General features: G+C 39.9%; 2 protein-coding genes across 13 annotated transcripts in view; both read right to left on the bottom strand.

The window, feature by feature from the left end:
• Positions 1-854: 854 nt before the first annotated feature.
• myl2a (myosin, light chain 2a, regulatory, cardiac, slow) lies at positions 855-5022 on the bottom strand. Its single transcript, XM_011475160.4, has 7 exons — positions 4885-5022; positions 4539-4631; positions 3953-4028; positions 3762-3866; positions 3599-3677; positions 2849-2897; positions 855-2617 (listed from the first exon to the last, which is right to left on the bottom strand). Exons 1-7 carry the CDS (start codon positions 4885-4887, stop codon positions 2513-2515), a joined length of 510 nt encoding a protein of 169 aa, XP_011473462.1. The 5' UTR covers positions 4888-5022; the 3' UTR covers positions 855-2512.
• Positions 5023-7411: 2389 nt separating this feature from the next.
• cita (citron rho-interacting serine/threonine kinase a) overlaps positions 7412-19994 on the bottom strand; it is a 45501-nt gene continuing 32918 nt past the window's right edge. For 6 of the 12 annotated variants that reach the window (XM_078947442.1, XM_011475155.4, XM_078947443.1 and 3 more), the window contains 16 exons: positions 19251-19431; positions 19073-19164; positions 18865-18969; positions 17971-18140; positions 17560-17604; positions 15181-15261; positions 14949-15084; positions 14066-14205; positions 13830-13922; positions 13591-13699; positions 13359-13487; positions 13107-13187; positions 12925-13003; positions 12603-12782; positions 11429-11816; positions 7412-9255 (listed from right to left, as the gene is read on the bottom strand). In XM_078947442.1, the coding sequence (XP_078803568.1) occupies positions 9232-9255; positions 11429-11816; positions 12603-12782; positions 12925-13003; positions 13107-13187; positions 13359-13487; positions 13591-13699; positions 13830-13922; positions 14066-14205; positions 14949-15084; positions 15181-15261; positions 17560-17604; positions 17971-18140; positions 18865-18969; positions 19073-19164; positions 19251-19431 (2033 nt within the window). In that variant the 3' untranslated portion in view covers positions 7412-9231. Of the gene's footprint in view, positions 9256-11428; positions 11817-12040; positions 12138-12602; positions 12783-12924; positions 13004-13106; positions 13188-13358; positions 13488-13590; positions 13700-13829; positions 13923-14065; positions 14206-14948; positions 15085-15180; positions 15262-17559; positions 17605-17970; positions 18141-18864; positions 18970-19072; positions 19165-19250; positions 19432-19994 lie in introns of those variants that run through there. The other 6 variants (XM_078947446.1, XM_011475158.4, XM_078947447.1 and 3 more) reach the window with 2 other exon arrangements.

Genomic DNA, 19994 nt, shown 5'->3' with positions numbered 1-19994 from the left:
GAAGAACTTCCAGGTTCCCTTCAAAATAAAATTCACTGTGTAAAACAAAAAAAATCCTCCCACTGCAGCAGATACACATAAATTAAAAATGTTAGAAAACAGTATCAAACATGGGAATTTCCATTATTATGATTTTGGTGCCCTGTCATCCTTTTTCTTCTATGACTTTTAAAAAATAAACATGACATCATCCATGTAGAATCCAAATATTAAAATTAACACTTTTTAATTCTCTGTTTTTTAATCATCTGACATGTTAAAATTCTAAACATGAATAATAAAAAACACGCAATCCTCTAAAATCAATTAACTACAAACCTTTGATTTTTTGGAAATCATCATTTTCCTTGAAAGTCAAAAAGCCAGACTTAAGGGGAGGAAGGAGCTGCAGACCCTTGCCTTAGAGGCAGTGGAGGGGATTTTCCTGCTCCGTTTAAAATAGCTGCCTCCATTAAATCACAAAAACACCTTTAGTGGAAAAAGTTTGGCTATTTTTTAAATGAAAACTTGCTGTATTGAAAGAATGCAACTTGGGATGATAATTAAATCTTTATAATACATTTACACCACGGTTAAAATGTGTGGATCAAATCTGAGACAGTGAGAAAATAAGGTGCTTGTTTCCTGAACAATTGTGTTACTATTTTTGCATCTTAAACTAGAATTGTTGTGAATAAAAACTTACCAAATCACCTAAGCGAACTAGACTTTTTTTTATTTATTTCATCAAAGGGTTTTAAAAAAATGTCTTTGAATTCTGTAATAATCATTTGATGTAGTGGCCTTCAGAGGGTTAAAAAAAGTCCCTAGCTTTTCAGCATCTTTCCCCCAAAGCCCCTCTAACAGGTGATACATTTGTTAGATTTCACAGTTTATTCATGTTTTTGTCATGTATGTTCTGCTGTAAATATAATATTGGCTCATGTGATTTAAAAACAGATTTACTCTGGATCAAATAAGAAAAAAACATTACATGTTTACAGTTTCACACATCATGACATTCACAAAAAATTTTCAGAAAGCAAAAACATACATGTGGGATTACTGCAGCCTCCAATTTTTAAGGTTTGTAAATCAGTGCAGACCGTGTGACAGCTAACAGCCAACATGGCATAAACATCAAACAGCAATAAAGAAAAAAGCCCATCTCATACGTTTGGCCTTCCCATAATCGGAAAAACTCCACCTCTGCTCTTTTTTGCGTAAACAAATGTAGAATGCATTGCTGCAGAATTTTGGAGACTTTACCCACCACTAGGTGGCATCTTTTCCTGACAGAACATAGTTCACTTTAGACCTGCATTGCCAGAGCTCCCTCTGCATGGCAGTATGTCTTTGCAGAAAGAGAAAAGTTTTCTATGAGACGTGATAAAGTCACAGGATCAAACTGTGTTTAGTGAGAGTAAACGTCAATTTAAAAAAACGCCAAGTCTCCTTTTGATTGACAGGACTAATTGCTTCTTTCCTGCCAGGGTTTTACTGTCATGACATTCAGATACTTCAGATGAGAATTCGGTTTATTTTCTGTCAGAGCAAAGCTCACACTGACATGCTTCAGATTCAAATGTTGACACACAACAACTCATCTACTGGGATTTTATTGTTTTCTCCAATGAACTATAAGATCATAAACATTGAAACTCAATTTATTTTCATCTAAATCACAAAGTAATTTGAAACAGTTGGACACATATATATGTCTATATGAATCTATATATCTATACATCTACATATATCTATCTATTTATATATCCATCTAGATATAGATATATATATATATATATATATCTAGATATATGTATATCTATATATCTATATCTATATAGATATAGATTTTTATGGCATCATTGTGAAATTGGGCAGACATTTGAGTGTGAAGCTGTGCAAAAGATCCCGTCTGCAGTAGCTCATGCTGGAACAGCTAAAAACTTTATTACCCCACATTTTCCCTCCAAGGCATCCCAAATGACCCAGGTGAGTGCAGCAAGGATGACTTGGGGGTGGGGTGCATTTTTCCTCTCCGCCTGCTGCCCAACCATTCCGGTGACTAAACCACCAAAGGCACAACAGTATAATAGCAGCATGGCTGCATCTCAGTAAAACCTTTTTGTTCCGAAGCCAATTCTTTCCTTTGCACACATGCAGAACTGCATAATGCCGCTTCAAAGCAGGGTGTGGGGATTTATGAGGGTGCACATGCAATACTTATTATTCACCTGCACTGCATAACCTGGGATAAAAAAGGGAAATTTTGACAGGTTTCTGGTAAAAGTAAAAGCCAGACAACTGTCTTATTAAAATGACTTCCTTATCTCTTAATAGAGAGGGGATAAACAATTAAGTTCCTTTCAAATGTACGTGGCTTAGTACTTTCAAAGCTGTCAAAGTAGTCCAGTCATCTCCCTGTTTGAAAAGAAAAGCAATTTCCAGATTCAAACTAATAGTTCTCGTCTCCCTCACAGGTCTTGGGTTGCTTTTAAAGATTTTTTTATTTGACAAAGACAAAGAAAGTTTACTCCTGATCCTTTTCCTCTCCGTGAGTAATGATGTGAACCAGATTCTTGTAGTCCAGGTTTCCTGACACATCAGGGGGGAAGGCAGTAAACATCTGCTCCATCTAATCAGCAGAAAAAGGCAGAACAACACGTTACTCAGGCGGCATAAGAGGGTGGTATGATTCACTGACTTTTAGAAAATAATATTTTGCATGAAAACGTGTGTGTGTGTGTGTGGTGTGTGTGGTGTGTGGCTGTCAGGATGACGTGCATCCTTTTGTTTTCTCAGACTCCATGTGCAGAAAGCTTTTGGCTTTAATGATGGTGATCAGCGTGAAAAGACCTCGGTGTACCTCTTCGGCGGAGAATCGATCGGCTTGTGTCGTTAACATCTGTGTCACGCTGCAGATAAAATGACCAAAAAAAAAAAAAAAGGGTTTTAGGTTAGGGCAACCTTGAACAGTTCAAGAACCATTTGGGTCAATTTCTCTCTGACAGCAACCCAGCAGAAGCCATAAAGTCTGACTCCACTATTTAGAAAAAAATAACAATGATCTGTAATTTATGGCATTGGTACTATTATGATAAAATTAAATGAAATGTTTTTTGACATATTTAAAACACAAAGTGAAAACAGCCTTATCTCAAAATATGAAATAGTTCATAACCTTTGACAGAAGTTCACATGACCTTTCAAAATAAAAGACACCCTGTGCATCTCAATGCAGCAGTAAGTGATGTAATGTCAGCAACAATACCAGTTTATTTGACTGTTTGTGGTACATCTCAGCAAGAAATTCATACATTTAATAAACTAAAATGAAATCTGAGCTAATTAAGTAACCCCCATCATATTTTTTGATCCACTTAAAATCCTTAAGTTCGTTTAAAAATAGAGAATCTGCTTTATAATCCGGTGCGCCTTAAGTAGGATTTCGGATTGTGCTTACTGACTTGCAACTGATTTCCTTTGGAACACGGCGCTTAAAAATCTGTCAAAGTATTTTACTATGACTTTGTTGAACTATAAAGAACTGGTGAATTGCTGAAGCATTATGGGTACTGTAGTCAGAAATGAAAACAGAAATGATGTGGGAACTTACTAATCCTTCCTTAGCACTCCTTTCCCTTCAGGGTCAAAGACTTTAAACGCATTCAGGATCGTTTCCTCTGGATCAGCACCTGCAAACAGTAAAGCAGCAATCTCATTTCTTCAAAAAAAACATGTTTTTTTTTTTATTCTCCAACATTTCCTGAATTGGATACCTTTGAGTTTTTCTCCAAACATGGTGAGGAAGACGGTGAAGTTGATTGGGCCGGAAGCCTCTTTGAGCATGTCGTCGATCTCTTCCTGTTTCACGTTCAGTCGTCCTGTGGCAGCCGTTAACAATTGGGTTAGGGTCACTTAAAGCAGCCTTTACTCATCTTATGGTACATGAATGCTGATGGCAGCATACCCAGGGCAGCAAAAGTGTCCCTAAGATCATTCTTGTCAATGAAGCCGTCCCTGTTCTGGTCCATAATAGTAAAGGCCTAAGAGGAAAGGAATATCTGTTGACATTAGCATTTCTCTTTGCCTGGATTTCATGGGATGCATGTTTATAGCTGAACACTGATGAGTATTTATAACAAGTAAGCCCCCCTGCCCTCCTCTAGGATTCAGTCTGGCATCCTGGACATTCCTAACAGTAAATCTGAAGCCTGATCAGTGATGACAGTCTGAATGTCTCAGCACCGCTGACCCTCATACCAACAAGCTTTGCTGCTGTGAAGCCAGCAGCAGGAAAATAGACAGACAGGTGGGCATTTTGCTGCAATCAACAATGGAGATGGAAAGCCGGGGGCGGGGCTTCAGAGCTCAGCGCGTTGCCAAGAACACCAGCAAAGACGAACATCAACCCTTAAAGAGGCTGTTTGGCCATCTCGCCGTTTTGGTAACTTTCTGAGCAAACGTGTCTGTGAAGACTCTCATTCATCCAGGTTGATTCCATCTTAGTTTTTAAAGTTAGAAGACGTTAATATGTTTTCTGAGCAAATGTTCACCTCTTTGAACTCCTGGATCTGGGCCTGCTCAAATATGGAGAATACGTTGGAATTTGCTCCCTCTGCTGCCCTCTTCTTGGCTTTCTTGGGGGCCTTTCATACAAAGACAGGAGAGATGAAGCAACAGCATAAAGGTCTGAAAATGTTCAACAGTATAAAATAAACACCTTACTATGAGACAATGGTGTGAAAGGTTTTATATTTCTGTCACTACAAAACAGCAAAACTGAACTCATGTCACTAAAAACTTTTAAAAACCTGTTATGGAGTATTTCTGCGTCATCAGAGGAGTTGAACCCCTGAAATCAGCTGTTAGTGCTTCATCAAACATCACACATCAACTCACCATGTCTAAGCAGCTTGGGCGTCAGACCAACAGCGCTGCCGGTGAACAATGGGGAGACTGTGGGTGGCCTTTTTGTAACTCTGCACCACAACTTTACTGGATGATATTTATATACTGTGTCCTCTTTAGGAAGTGTCAGGTAAATGAGGCTTCAAACAATACGTGCAGAGATACTGGCTCACGTGAAAAAAAAAAAAAAGAATCCACACCCTCCATCTGCAGCAGCCATCCCCTCATGTAGTCATGAGGAAAGAAAGGAATATCTGGTCTTAAATCTTTTAATCCATCCTCTGTCTACAAACCTTTTATTTGAAACAAGCATGTATGTATGGAGAGTGTAACTGTAACAAAAAACAAACAAAGGAAACACACTTCTCCGATGTGGATGTCTCATTCACAAGTTTGCTTAAGATGATGCATTTTCAGAAAGTCTCTAGTCTCTCTCTAAACTTTTTTGTGAGTATTTTTAAGACTATAAGTTGCAGCAGGAAAAAACAAGCATAATAAAGAATTACTTTTTTTTAAATTTAATAAAAAAATAAAAGTTGCACTCGAGTATTAAGGCCAATCATAATAGTGGAACTAAGGGAACAACAACAGTCTGCATGCTTCTCTACCGTAACACATTAATGCTTATTTAGTTTCATGAAACATAGGAGGAATGTTGGAATATGAACAATTACTCAGATAATCATAGGATAAAGAACATGCTAACAAGTCAACTTAACTCTTTATCACTTCAAATCCTTAGATTTCATTGAATTCTTCATCTCGTGTTCCATCCCCCTTCCCAATTCTGCCAATCCCGGCGTAAGGCCAAGCTGTGCTTCTTCTTCTGCATTGCTGTCAGTAGCAAATACCGGTCCACACACCTACAACCTAGTGGCTGTTGCTATCACTAACAAGTGGCATCTGGTGGTTAAGTTGGGTGGTTAAATGTAGCACTGGCACACAGGAAATAAGGTTGGACTCCCAGGGGGTGCAATAAGCTTTATGACCCTTGGCACTACTGCCTAACTACGTAGCCACAGGGGGGCCTGAGCCTGGGTCCCCCTGTGCCGGTCCCCAGCCCAGATAAAATATAGGGGGTTGTGTCAGAATCTCTGCCAAACCACCTGAGCAAAACTGTGAAAACTGATTTACTGTGGCGACCCCTGAAGGGATATGCAGAAAGATCAACATGTAAGTCGCATGAGTTTGAGTCACGCCCCCATCCAAACTATGCAAAAAAGTGCCACTCATGCTACTCTGAAAAATACGCCATTTCAAACGGTTTAGACCCTTCGAACTTTTAATTAGGTTTTCTAGTTTCAACTCTGTTTAAGAAAAACTATTCTCCTAATCCAGGTTCTTTAAAGCTTTAGCTTTGAAATTTAAAAAATACAGATGAATCAAAGTTCACAAAACAAACGTCTTTTTAAAGATCTAACCCTTTAACTGTGAAGTTTCCAAAAACCAAGCCTGCAAAGGATTCATGTTAATCAAAGCTGCTGGCTCGTGGACTTTCACCTACATCTTTATCAGCTCCTTAATGTGATATTTGGATCTGCTCGCCAGTCGCTTCTTGTTCCCATTGGATGAAACTGATGAGTGCTTGAAAATCACCAGCTCATTAAATGTAATTTACTGACCTGTCAAGACTGAATTAGAGCCAAACTTACTCCCTCCAGTGCAGCTGGCTCACCTCACGGCCTAACAGCCGTGTTGGCGTTGGACCGACGTCATTCTGGATACGTGACCTCATTTATTGTGGAAAGGTAAATGTTCTTGTAAACAAAGACGACCATTAGAGTCTCTGGTTGCTTAGATTAGCTTCTGCTCTCCTGAAGATAATCCAGACTGCCATCAAACAGGTGAACAGGATGGTTTCATGTTGGTAATGAGATAACGGGATAAAACAGGCATGATGCATGCAAGTGTCTGCTGTCAGCGTTGCATTTGTGAAACATCGCAAACAGATGTCATCTGCAGTAGGTGCTACATACTCAAGTGTGACACGCACCCCGTCTTTGCACCATTAACAAGGCTCCCAGTGTCACCTCCAGCTCCCTGCTCCAGAAAAGCGACAGAGTGTGAAAATGAGCTAAATGGGCCGAGGTTAAGAGGTGAGGCTGCCGGTGCGAGTCCTAAAGAAGGGGAGGTGCTGAAAGCCTCCCTGTGCTGCGGCCTCACACTCACAGCAGCTGCTTTGTGGGCGTCATCTCCCAGCATGCCGCATCACAAAGAGGTCAGAATTAGACCGGTTATTGTTACTCAGAGAAGATGCTGCTGTGAAAAGCTGAACATCTTTGGCTTCTCGCAGATCTGAGAAGCCGCAGCGGACGCCGTCAATGAAATGGCGGGCGATTGTCACTTTGGCTGAGATCAAACGCCCAAAAATAGACGAGCCTTCGCAGACACCATGGATGTGGACAAATGGCCGTCTTACTGGAAAGTCCTAAAAAGCTCTGCAGAGGAGGAAAATGGCTACAACAGAGATGACTTGTGGGTAATTCTTCTTCAAACAAAACACAAGAACAGGAAAAAAGAAGTTATAGACAATGTTTATAATATTCTGTGCCAAAATCTCTACAGAGAAAGCTAATTAAACATTTGTTAGCAGACTTTAATATCATATCCAGCATCACAGCAATATGATCAGCATCATGTGAAAGAATAAAAGACACTAAAAATGATATAAAAAAATCAAATCAAAGAAATTAGAATGAATGAGGCTTTTGTGGAGTCCTACAGAGAGCGGCTGATAACATGTGCAACCTGTTGCATTTGGTTGTTTGTCTGGAACATTTCTTAAAAATTCGGTAAATCCTCTTCTTGGCTTGAATACATTCAGGAAGATTTTATTAACTCCCTAAAAATGAATAGTCCATAAGTGAAACGCCTCCTGAGCACAAACTGTTGGGAATTTTATCTTTGTACATTCAGAAAGTACAAAAAAAGGAAACATCTGAAATTAGATTAGCTTTTAAATTGAAAGGATGACAATATGTGTAAACCTTTTAAATCATTTTAGCAAGGTTTTCTGATTACTGACTTTATAAATAAAAAGTAGATTTCAATCAAATCGATGCATGGATTCATTGTGAAACGCGGAATCATTGATAAAAATGAAAGATATAATTGACGTGCTTTCTTTGTAAATAGTGGACTAAAAATGGGGGCAGATCAGGTATACATATCCATGCCATTTTATGAATCAAGAGGAAAAACAAGGATTCATTTCCACTTCACTGTAAACATTTTTACAACAGTAAGGGACGCTGTACAAAAGAAAGGCTTAAATACTGTTTGTAAGCTTTCAAACATGATTTTTTTCTCTGCTTGTCCCTTCATCTCCTTCATGTAGTTCAGCACTGAGGTTTTGTCTTTGACAGATGGAAGTTCACACACAAGTTCGACCCGATACAATCACTTGATAAAAGGACATTAGTACGTAATAAAAGAATACGCATCGGACATTCAAGAGGACACTTTATCACTGGTTTTTCTTTAACAAAAATAGACACGGCTTTTCCAGCCTTGAAATTCCTTCTCAGTAAATATATATAAAATTATGTCTCGTCTATTTACAATCTAGATTACGTCCTGGAGGATTAGAAAGACTCTGCTCCATCGCTGCTGGAGGTTGTGGTTAGTGCACTTTTAGTGTTATCACACACAGATGATCTAGCAGCGGGGTCTACAGGGTGGATTCTTCAGAGAGGGATCATTGATTTTTCCTTTTTTTTGTTCCTACTTTAGCCGCTCTTCAGCTCCAGAGCTGTCAGCAGACAGACAAGATGATTGTAGTTGCTGATTGTGTGCTGACATGTCAGCGCTGAGCCAGAGGTGTACGACCTGCAGCGCACCTGCCCTGACTGGAGCTTCAGAAGACGTGAAGAAAAGTCACTAAACGTTACTTTTAGTCAACCTCTGGCATTGTGAAGTACTGACTGTGTTACGCAGATCCGACTGACTTGATGCATTTGCTACAAATGTCCTCATCTCTGCAAGTATCTACAATCTAATGGTGAAAATAGCAAAAAAAAATTGTTTTAATTGAGAATTTTATCTCACAGCTGAAACTGAATCCAATCTGTTTAGAGCATTTGCTGCTACACATCACAAGAACCCCTGCTCTGGTGGTTCATGTGGCGTTTTGTTGACCAGCTTTAAAGCAAAATTTGATTCTAATCACTTCCCTTTATTTATTTTTTGTTTGCAGACTGTGCTCAGACAGCAATAGCTGATTTCCAGCGTGGGTCTTCCAGTTCTGGTAGAACGGATGCGCGGCAGTGTTTGTGACATTCTCAATTTCTCTACAAAGATGAGATTCCCCGTCCACGGTGGGTGTGTGGCGCTGCTTTCTCAAACAGACGACTGATCCCAAACCTGCAACACAAATACACAATAATGAGCCTGGAGGTGTTTTGAAAATACCAAAAAATGTCAGCGTGGAGCTAAATAAATGTTACGTACTGTAAGTCCAAGTTACCAAGTTATACCAAATATTATACTAAGCATAATATTATAAGAACTTTTAAATGACATGAAACCAAAGTGAAAAACTGAATTAATGAGAGTTTTTAATGTTTTTGTGGCAATTTTCTGATGATTGAGGAAAAAAATAAGAAAGTTAAGCTTTAAAATGGCAATTTTGAGTATTTCTTTCTTTCTTTTTTTATTAATCATTGTGAACCAGTTGTATTTGTGATGTTGAAATCACAATCATCAGGCCAAAAGCTCCCTGCTCTGCTCCATTCTGATGCATCCGCTTGCAGACAAATAGATCCATGAACGTCTTTGTTTTCCTCGTCCGAGTTCACATCTGGATCAAAACTGTACAGCTCAACAGCTCTGACATTACTCTTTATTTTTGTTGCACCGGTACTGTTAGATTGGGGGTGTGAGGGGCTATAAGGTAGCGGTAAAGCGTGTAAACAGATGGGTGATGGGAAAAGGGGGCGCCAACATTTCCACTCACAACTCAGACATGAATTTCTAATGAACTCCTGCTGCTCTGCAGAAACGGTCCTAGAAAACAACACAGGCTATTTTGATTTTGGCTAAACACGGCATAATCACATTCCAAAGGCCACTGAGAACTTTTAAAATAGATCAAAAGATGATCGGAGCAGACTTTAAACCTTTGCAGAAATTTGCCAGCTCATCGCTAAAATTGTAATCATTTCTTGAAATGTGAACCCGTGAAAGGGACATACTCATAAATGATGCCGTTTAGTTTTCACACACCCATTGGTATTTATTAGATGAACGTCAGAAATAAATGAATGCACTTCAGAGTTTTTTAACTAATTCAGCCTTTTAAAATCGTTTCACTCACAACAGGAGGAGGAATTGTGGGAAGAGTGCCACGAACATCAATAACAGATAAAGTTAGTCTATCGGATCAGATGATGCACTTTCATATCAAGTCTGCTCGTCTTCTCTCTCTGGTGGATTGTGATCAGATTTTTAAGAGATGAGTATTTATGAATTATTTTTCACTAAGTTTGCATCAGTAGCAACATTTCACATTTACTTTCATTTATCAAATGTGAGCGCAGAGCTTGGACAGTTTTATACATTGAACCAAATTAAATTTAAAACTGAGATTATGTAAAACAAACGAGTCCGTTTGGAAAACATTAACCGAAACCAAACTTTTCAGGGTTTTATTTAGGGAGAAAAAAAAATTAAAGCCCTTGAAGGTAAAGAAATGTGTATTCTGTGTAATTGTGTTTTTTTGTTAAGAGCAACTGAATGGAAAAGAACAGAAAGTTCATTAATTATTGAACAAAACTGCAGTTATCTTTATGTAATTGATTTATTTTAAGCTATTTAAAAAAAAACATGGGAAAAAGACAAGAAAAAATACACAGATATATCAAATCTACGAAACCAAAAACGGCCTGCCCTAGTTTATTTTTTCCATTCAGTTTTCTCGTGATAACGAGATAATGACGAATATACTGCAGCGCCGCTCTTTCCCACGCTGTGACGCCGAGACTTTACCCGTTTTAACTTTCTTTATTTTATGGTTTAAAACAAAGACAACTGAAGAAAAAACCCCAAAAGGTGTTTTTTGTCTATATTTTTATGTATTAGTGGATCTCCACTTCTCAAAGGCTTTAATTACATCTCATGCACCAGCCCCCCTCCCTTTATTTCCCTAAAACCCCCAACAACAGGTTGAATGACAGAACCCAGAGCAGACGATTGATTCATTTCATTGTGTTTGACAATCTCTGACAAACTGCTTTGTTTTGCTGTGGACTGTAGAAAAATGACAAAAGTATGTTGTATCAGACTGAGTTGGGCTGTTTGGGTCCGCTTATGTCCGGAGCTCAGTGAACGCACCACACAGAGACAGATTCTTCATAATCTTATCACGAGAAAATGGTCAAAAAACCAAAAAGTAGGGCAGGCCGTTTTGGCTTCTGCCCAAATATGTTTGAGATGTTCATTTATAAATTGATTAGAGAAAAGAAAACAATGCAATCTTCTTGACATTCTAATTATAAACTCACATATGAGAGGACACGAACAGAAAAGAGCGACTAACCTTGTTAACAGGGTTTATGGGTGTGCGCCCAGAACCAGTATGAAGTCTTTGACGCTCCTCAAACCGGCCAGGAGACCGCTCCCTCCGAACATCCATCATGCGGCCGGGGGATCGGTCCATGCGGGGGTCTCCCATTGCTCTGCCTGGGGAGCGCTCTAGCCGGGGATCCGCCATGGCCCTGCCGGGAGAACTGACGATGCGGCTCTCAAGCATCCTGCCCGGAGACTTCTCCCTTTCCAGGGGACGGCTGGGGGACTTGTCCCGCCGAAACTCCGTGCGGGCCTCTCTGTAACGGTGGGGCGTGCCGGGATCGCCGTGGACCAGAGGATTGGCTGCAAGCCTTTTGGAGATGTGCTCATTGTAGGAGGGAGGCCCCCGCTTGTTGGGACTGCATGAAGGAGCCGAGGCATAAAGAAGAGCATTTAGCGTAGAACAGTGTCTGTGGTCAAGGGCTTCACTGTGTGATGAAGAAGACGGACTCATCATCATCACAGTAACTTTAAGGTTGCGGCTTGTGATTTGAAAATGAGTGGACCCGTCAGTTCTGGCTCCCAAAATGAAAATTAAGTTTGTCTCCTTATAAAAATTAAAAACTTCAAATTGCAACAAAGCTCAGAAAAACAAAACTTTATTAAGGAGGTCATTTAAAAAATTGTGACTGAAATGAAAGGATTAAGATCTGTTACAGATAAAAAATGAACCCCTCTTCCTGTAAAGACAAACAAAATGTATAAGTTACTCCTATGTTTCAATCAGACTCCTAATATTCTGCCATATACCCCCCTGTGAATGCCAACCTCAAGCATCAGCCAAGCCCAGTGACAAGTTTGCTGTAGTGAAGGGAAAAGGAAAGAGTTCCTGAAAATTCCCGGACTCCTGGGATCCATCTATCTAATCCAAAAAAATCTGTTTTCATCCCTCTTTCTTTAGGTTTTTTGGGGATAATTCTTTATTTTCTCAACCGAGGGTGAAATCATAAAACTACCCTACAGAAAATGGATGAAATGCACGAGTCAGGAAATCTTGAGGAAAAATAATTTTTGATTGTTTTTAATGTTTGGTGCTACAGACAAAACAATAAATGAAACATTAAAGATGTGTTCTGAACGGATGACACCAAAAGAAAACCCATTAAGGAGAACAAAGAGGAAGGGAGCATTTTCTGTTTTCTGACCTGCGTCCAGATCCGTTCCGCTGCAGATCTCCTCCATCTTGGTTCTGGATCAGGTTGCCTTTGCAGCAAATGACTCGTAGTTTATTCTGGTAGGAAGAGGCCAGGTAGATCGCCCCAGAGGAGATGGCTGGGCCAAGATAGCGAGGGTTTGGGATGTCCAAATGTGCGTAAGAGTGCGGCCTAAGACAAGAGAAAAGTGGACATTTTGCTATTCAAAGCACAGAGCTTGAAGTGGATATTTGACAGGTTCTCTCCACCGCCAAAAAACAGGAAGATTGACTTACAGATAAACTGATAAAAAAAGACATTAAGACAGTCTTACCCAAGGGCTATGTGTCCCTGAATCTCAATGACATCCAGAGAGTTGAAGTAAGTCACAAACAGGTAGGGTTCTCTATACGCTGAAATACCCACAAACCGCTGAGTCAAGCATTTATATCAAGATGAGCAAAACGCAAAATGCTTTTAAGAGTTAAGAATATAAGAGTTAGTTTAGGAACGAACCAAACGATAGAGGAAGCCGACTCCACTTGATGTCCTCTGTTCTACTCCTGCGGCCGTATGCATCCACAAACACGCCAAACTCTGCAACAAACAAATGCTGTATGTCCTCAAAAGTTTCAACTGTAAAGAAACACTAGCTAAACAACTCCAGGTAAAAACGGAACGTCAACAAAACCTTATTAGAGAATTTCACTAAAATGGGATCCAAAGGGGATGGGATAGGGACAAAGTTTGCTTTTGCAGAAATCTAACCATGGAAACAGAGCAGGTACTCGTCCTTCTGCGGGGCCGTGGTGACCTGGATGATGGAGATGGGGAAGCTGTGGGAGGATGCAGCGAAGACGGCGGAGGCCAGGGTCACGTCGTTTTTATCCAGGAACTCTGAGGACAAGAGGATCGTTCAGGTGGGAGAACAGCATCGCCCTTTTTTGTCCAAAGAGGATCCGCTTGTCAAAATAAATTTGAAAATGGTAAAAACCGCCACCTTCTAGAGCGTACTGCTTCATCTCAATCTCATAGAACTTGTTGGTGCCGATGATGATGCTGTAGCCAGTGAAGTGAATACAGCTGCAAGGCTCAGAGGTCTCAATCTCCTGTAATTCAAACAACAGTCAGCAGCCCTCCCTCTTCACCATCATGACTCACTGAAGCAGAGCATCTGCAATGCTACAAAATGTCTCCATCTTGTAACTTATTAGGCATTAACCCTCGGGGCTGGCTCACCTTTCTGATGCAGAACTTGTTGAGGCTTTCATTGTGTCTCAAGATTGTAATCTTGTTTGGCATGGCAGCGCAGATACACAGCCCATTATCAATCTGTGAGGGGATGGGAGGCAAAGAGGATCAGAAACGTCTGCATTCCAGCAGCACACAGCTGCAGTGACTGTAAAAAGCTCCTAAGGTTCGACTCTATGGTAACCTGGGAGGGTTTGGTTTGACGAGGCATCAGCCTTACGGACCTTTCCGGAGGAGAAGAGGTGGCATCCCTTAACGGTCTCGAAGATGAAGGGGCTGAGGTCAGGCTGTGCTGGGAGATGAGACTGAGACAAGGACTGTTTCACCTTCTTGATCTCCACGAGACACAGAGCCCTCTCCTCCCCTGAAAGGCAGTTCAAACGTGCTGTAATTAATATGTTGTCTGACATAACATGCAGCGGTCCCCAACCCCAGGGCCAGACAGTTGATACAGAGTAGCAAAGAAAAAAAAACACGACCTACATTTCCCTTCTAATTTGATTTTGAAGGACGTTTAAATTCTGGAAAACTACTGGATTCTCCATCACATCCGTCTCATTCTTCACGTATGTTAAGTCATTTGGTTAAAACAAATCTACTATTTTCTTAAATCAGCTGCGCCGACACTAAATGAAAACCCCAAAGGTAGCCGAGTGAACCAAAAACAAACATGTTTGGACTTCATAATAAAAAATTATCTGGATTTAAGAAACAAAAACCAGGAGTCTTTACTCCAAATATGGATCTATTGTGACAGCTGTTCTCACACGCCATAATAATATATAATATTCAAAAACATCCGATTGTTGCTTCCATTTTGATAGTTATGGGTTCATGGAAAATCCAATTCATATTTTGATGGTTCCTACAAAAAGTTTAGTGTAGAAATAATCCAATCTAATCCAGCAGCAGATAATTTACAGAGGTTAAAGATAAACTTTACCCTCAAAAGTTAAAGGAAAAAAAAAAACCAAATATCAGTTGTTTGTGGCCTGAAAAAGGTTGGGGACGACTGTTATAGTGTACCTGAGTTTCAGTGAAAATGTATTTTGCTTTCTCAAGAAAGACATGATAAAAAGAGAAGCATCAGTAGCTGTGACTGCTGACCAGTGATCATCAGTAGCTTATCAAGCTCCTTCAGGATCTGGATCTGGAAGACTGAAGTCACTCCTGGGATGTGGGTCAGAGAGTTTTTGATGACATTGAGAGCGTACAGGCCCTCCTCAGAGCCAACCAGGACAAGCTGACAGAGGAGGAAATAAAAATTCACAAAACAAATCCAGCGTGTTCATGTAGATACAAATTGATGGTAATGCGGTCAGTGTCTGTATCTCACTACCTGATCAGTGAGAGGCAGAGTACAGTTGATGTCCAAACGGTCGTCACCCTCCAGTTTCAGAAGAGAATTGCCCAGAAGTTTCTGCCAAAAGGAAAGTAGGAGATTTATGTAACAAGGAAAGAAACTCAAGATTAGCAGCCCACTAACTTGAACGTTTTAGGCAAGACATTGTGAGATTAGTCTAAACAAGATAAAATATTTAAGGTCATAAGTGTTTTGAGCCTTGCCACTGATAGACGTGGAGAGAACATGTCTTAAAAGCTGCACTGAATTAAAGATAGCAGGAAGGAGTGAAGTCCATCAGTGGGACAGCAGAGAGTAATGCTGTGTGTGCAGGAGCAAGGATTACAGGCTGTAATCCCCGATGGACACAGACTCCAGCTGAATGTCAAAGTCTGTTCTTTAGTATTTGTAGCTTAAGTTCAGCTTTTATCACTGGATCCTGAAAAAAAAAAGGATTTTTAAAGGAACCTTCTCTCCAACATCTAAACCTGACAATATTAAATGAAAACCTTATAGCTATTTCCTTATGTTTTCAGTCTGTGGCGATGCTTATAAACATAGACATTTTTAACTTTCCATCATTGTGTAAAAGGAGGTTCATACATAGGAAAACTAATTAGCTGCAAGTTTGGGCAATACGTTCATCAAAACAATGCTTTAAATATAGATTTTGTGGACACACAGACAGCAACCATCAGCTAGTTTGCAAAGCTTTGCCTAATAAAATGTGAAGAATAGTTAATAGCTTACAAATGAGCAGTGATGCGTGTAAAAGAACAAAAAACAACATATGGGTGTAACATTTAAATTCAGCATGCCATGCTCTTTTTAAACATAAAGCTACATATTCAATATGTTGCAACCTACTTTAAAACATTTTAAAGTAGAGGGGAAACCCTAGACCTTAAAATGATTCTAATTTAACTAAGACGGATGACAAAATGTTTTCTTCTGAAACCGAAAAATAAAAAAGACAAAAACCAAGGATTTGACAGTCACACTGTGTGCGCAGGCTTCATAGAAAGTACACCCCCCATGTGGCTCTAAAGGCATCTGTTCATTAACACAACCTCTAAAGACCAACACTACAATCTCTACCATTCATTTTGCCCTTATTTGGGAACAGAGAGCACAGAAAATGTGTAAAAAACATTGACTGTATGAGAACTGGACCGGGTGACTCCTCCCCCCGACGTTCCAAACAGGAAGTATCCTGTGGCTTCTATTGAGAAATAAACAACTATTACTCAGTCAGTATTTAGTCAGAATAACTATTCTCGTTTAGATACCTTGTTTTTTAAAACAAGCTTTGAAAATGATAAACTGCCCAATCAGATGCCTCAACAAACGTTGGTTGCCTTACATTTGATTCTCCCAAATCAAGTGGTATAGGTGTGGACGTTCAACAAACTCACTCCTGATTGGCTAGAGTGGTTGCCATAGAAAAATCTACTCACTCCGAAAAGGCCAAATCCGCTCTTACAGACGTTGTCTGGCTAAATAAATAATTACCGGCATATGAAATTTGTAAATATGTTTAATGCTGTTTTTTATTTTTTATTGAAATAGTCAATAACCGGGGAAATTAAGTTGTTTATTCGCAGGCAAAGAGAATGCAAAGCTTAAAAAAAAACTCTGACTTTTCTCAGTCCTTAATTGAGATCTTTGGGAAGATAAAAAAGTCAAAAGAGTCAAAACGTGTGACAGAGAGCAGCAGGACGGTATTTCTGGACTGGAGTGAAAGTCTGTGCGGCTGTTTGCCTTCTAAAACTCCAGAACGTTGAGCCACAAAAACAGCATTTAAAGACAAACTGTTCTCTAAGGGCTTTTCAGACATGCCTTTCTGGAAAAGTTGGAAATGATTTTATACTTTTTGAAAGAGATAAATAAAACGGCAATGAAACATTTCAATGCACCAAGTGGAAAACACCAAAGTGTTACGTCTTTAACATCACAGACAGTGAGTGCGGTGTTGTTCATCTGATGCCGCATTCACTTCAGACTCGGTGGTGAATGTTACACTAACATGAGGCTGAGGGAGGGTGTACTTTGTTCTGAAGAACACATTACGTGTTGCATGTTATGCGTCACTGCAGGGAGTTCAGGCAGCGATTGACCCTTGCAGAAGCATGCATGACAGCATAGGACATCAAGTCAAGCGGGCAGCGGCCAGTTCTCATCCAGTGCTGCAATATTTGACCAAATAATCACTTTAAAAACATTTTTTTTCCAGTTGATGTAATTCAGTAACTGACAGTGTTGTAAGTACTGACAGCAGTGGGTTGACCTACACTAAAATGTCCTATGCAGTGCAGCATACAGTGCCTTGCATGCTCGGTGGAGTGGACAGAGCATTCATGCAGCTACTTACTGTACCTGAACCAGAGGAGACAGGTTCTTCTGTCTTTTACAAACACCTGCCTATATGATCCACAGATTCACATTCAATGGAGACGCACACACACGCAAACACAGTTTGATCGAGACAATGGCGTCAAGACAGGAGGTGAATGTTGAGAACATGCAAAGAGGGAAAGAAGAATGAGAGAAAAAGAGGTGAAGGCTGATGTTTAAAGAAAGCATCCAGTATACTATATTCCCACATGAATAAAACTAGCTTTGAATTGAACTACTGTTTGAAATGGACCTAATAACCAAGTCAGTGTAGGTCAGCAAACTTAGCTATTATTCCATTTTCAATACATTAATACTAAATTACATATCTATCACTATCAAGACTAAAAAGAAGGAAAAAATAGAAATACCAATGTATGAAATGACACTCACAGCATCCGCCTCCGCTTTGTCTCTAGATCCTCGACTCCCCGCCACAACGGACTCCAGCACTGCCACCCAGCGCTGCTTATCAGGGAAGCTGGGAGCCATGAAATAGAGAGACTGACCGGGCCAGCATGTGGTGTGTGGATGAGACTCCAGTTTTAAAACATAGGGGATGTCTGCGGGGAGAAACAACCAGACCATTCAATTAGTTCCTGTCAACAACTTAGAAGAAGCTTCAGAACTCTTTTGCTTCCAAAACTAGATTTAGAAATTTAGAAAATTTGTTACTAGTTTGCTGTATTTTGGGGAAACAAAAGTGGCTCAAAATCCACATTTGAACATCATTTTTCACCATGTAGATGTCTTGAAACACTGATGTTGAAAATGATCAACCAAAAAACTTCCTAGGGGCTAATACTCAAAATTGCTTCAATGTGTCACCTTTTTTCCCCCTGAATAAGTTAATAAATATATTTCAATACAAGTTAGTCTATTACTAAGAGTAAATTTATGCCCATTTGAAACGTTAATTGCCCCAAACTTTTATTAAATGTACACACTAGCTTATTTGTCAATTACATTTTCCTTTGTTTTGTGTTCAAGTTAAACATAAGCAGCTAAATTAGAAAAAAAAGAAAGAAAGAAATCAGATAATAAAAAGGGTTGCTGGATTTGATTTGACCTTGTGTTTGGGTTTAAAATGTGCTGATTTAGGTTCTAACTAACAAAAATGAGTTCAAAGCTGAAGGGAATGACATATCAAAGCCTCTTCTGCATGTTTTGCCTTTGATGGGGCTCTGATGGGTGCCATTTAATGTGCAAACTTTCATGGGATGGTTGGAGTCCCTCCCAGTCTCACAATATGTTTAGCCACAGGCCGAGCCGGTCCCGGTTCTGTACCTGACTTGGCAGTGTTGATGAGCTCAGAGGCGCCGACGGCTCCATGAACCGTCACATCTCCATCAGGCAAACACAGCTCAAACTCTTCCTCTGCATTGATGAAATCTACAGGAAAATTAAATTGTGTTTTGATTTATCCTAAACGGACAAAAGACTCAGAAGTGCACAAAAGAGACATCAGACATTGGGCATAACATATAATACCGACCTTCCCTGGGCTCAGAGTCATAGATGGACAGTTTGGTTCCATCAAGAACCACATATTTGCTTTCCCAGCCTTGCTGGCCGCGCTTGCTATTTCTGGACAAATGAACAAACAAATATATTAATGAGCAAATATAAATGTTAACATACCACCACTATGGCCCTGAAGTGGATAAAGTTACCTCGGCTGCTTCATCCAGCCCTCTAAGCGAACATGCCCACTGGCCTCTTTCACTTGTAGGGCAGGCGAGTTCGCCTTCTCACGACACAGCGCCTCTGAGAAGTGCGTGGCATACTCAGCCGGCAGACCGCAAGTCGCTGGCAGACACGGCGAGCATTTAGGGTGGCAAATGGTGTTGCACTCTATAAAAACAGAAAAAAAAGAAAAGAAAAAAAAGAGGGCAACATTGTTATTCATTATATTGTGTTTCTTTATAACTATGTTGTTTGGAAAGACTTTAAACATTGTGCTTTAAGAACTCAGGGAATATGGAAAACATATTTCAAATTTCAGTCCACCGTGTGAGCACTAAACCACAAAAGCAACTTCCTTCCTGGTATTTTAGTAAAGATGAGCTTTTAAAGGCCCACTTTGACAAAAATCATGTTTTTGGTGTTTTTAAAATGCTCTTGAAGGGATTTTTATGACAGTGGAAAACATATATAAAGAAGACTGAATTTCTGAGTATTCCTTTATTCAAATTGTTGTGAATCAAGAGCAGATGAAAAAAATGCAGCTTGAAAAAGAGCTCATTTGTGACAGACAATACGCTGGGCGGGCGACAAGCTCTCTGCTCTGCTCCATTCCGTTGCGTGCGCTTGTAGACAAAAGGATCCATGTACGTCTTCGTTTTCCTCATCTGAGCTGACATTTGGCTCAGAACTGTACAGCTGGATGATTCTGATATTGTTCGTCATTTATGTTG

Source organism: Oryzias latipes, chromosome 5 (genome assembly GCF_053564925.1).
Source record: "Oryzias latipes strain Hd-rR chromosome 5, Olatipes_Hd-rR_3.1".
NCBI lineage: Eukaryota > Metazoa > Chordata > Actinopteri > Beloniformes > Adrianichthyidae > Oryzias > Oryzias latipes.
The sequence above is the reverse complement of the archived record's forward strand: the minus strand, read 5'-3'. Positions and strand labels throughout refer to the sequence as shown.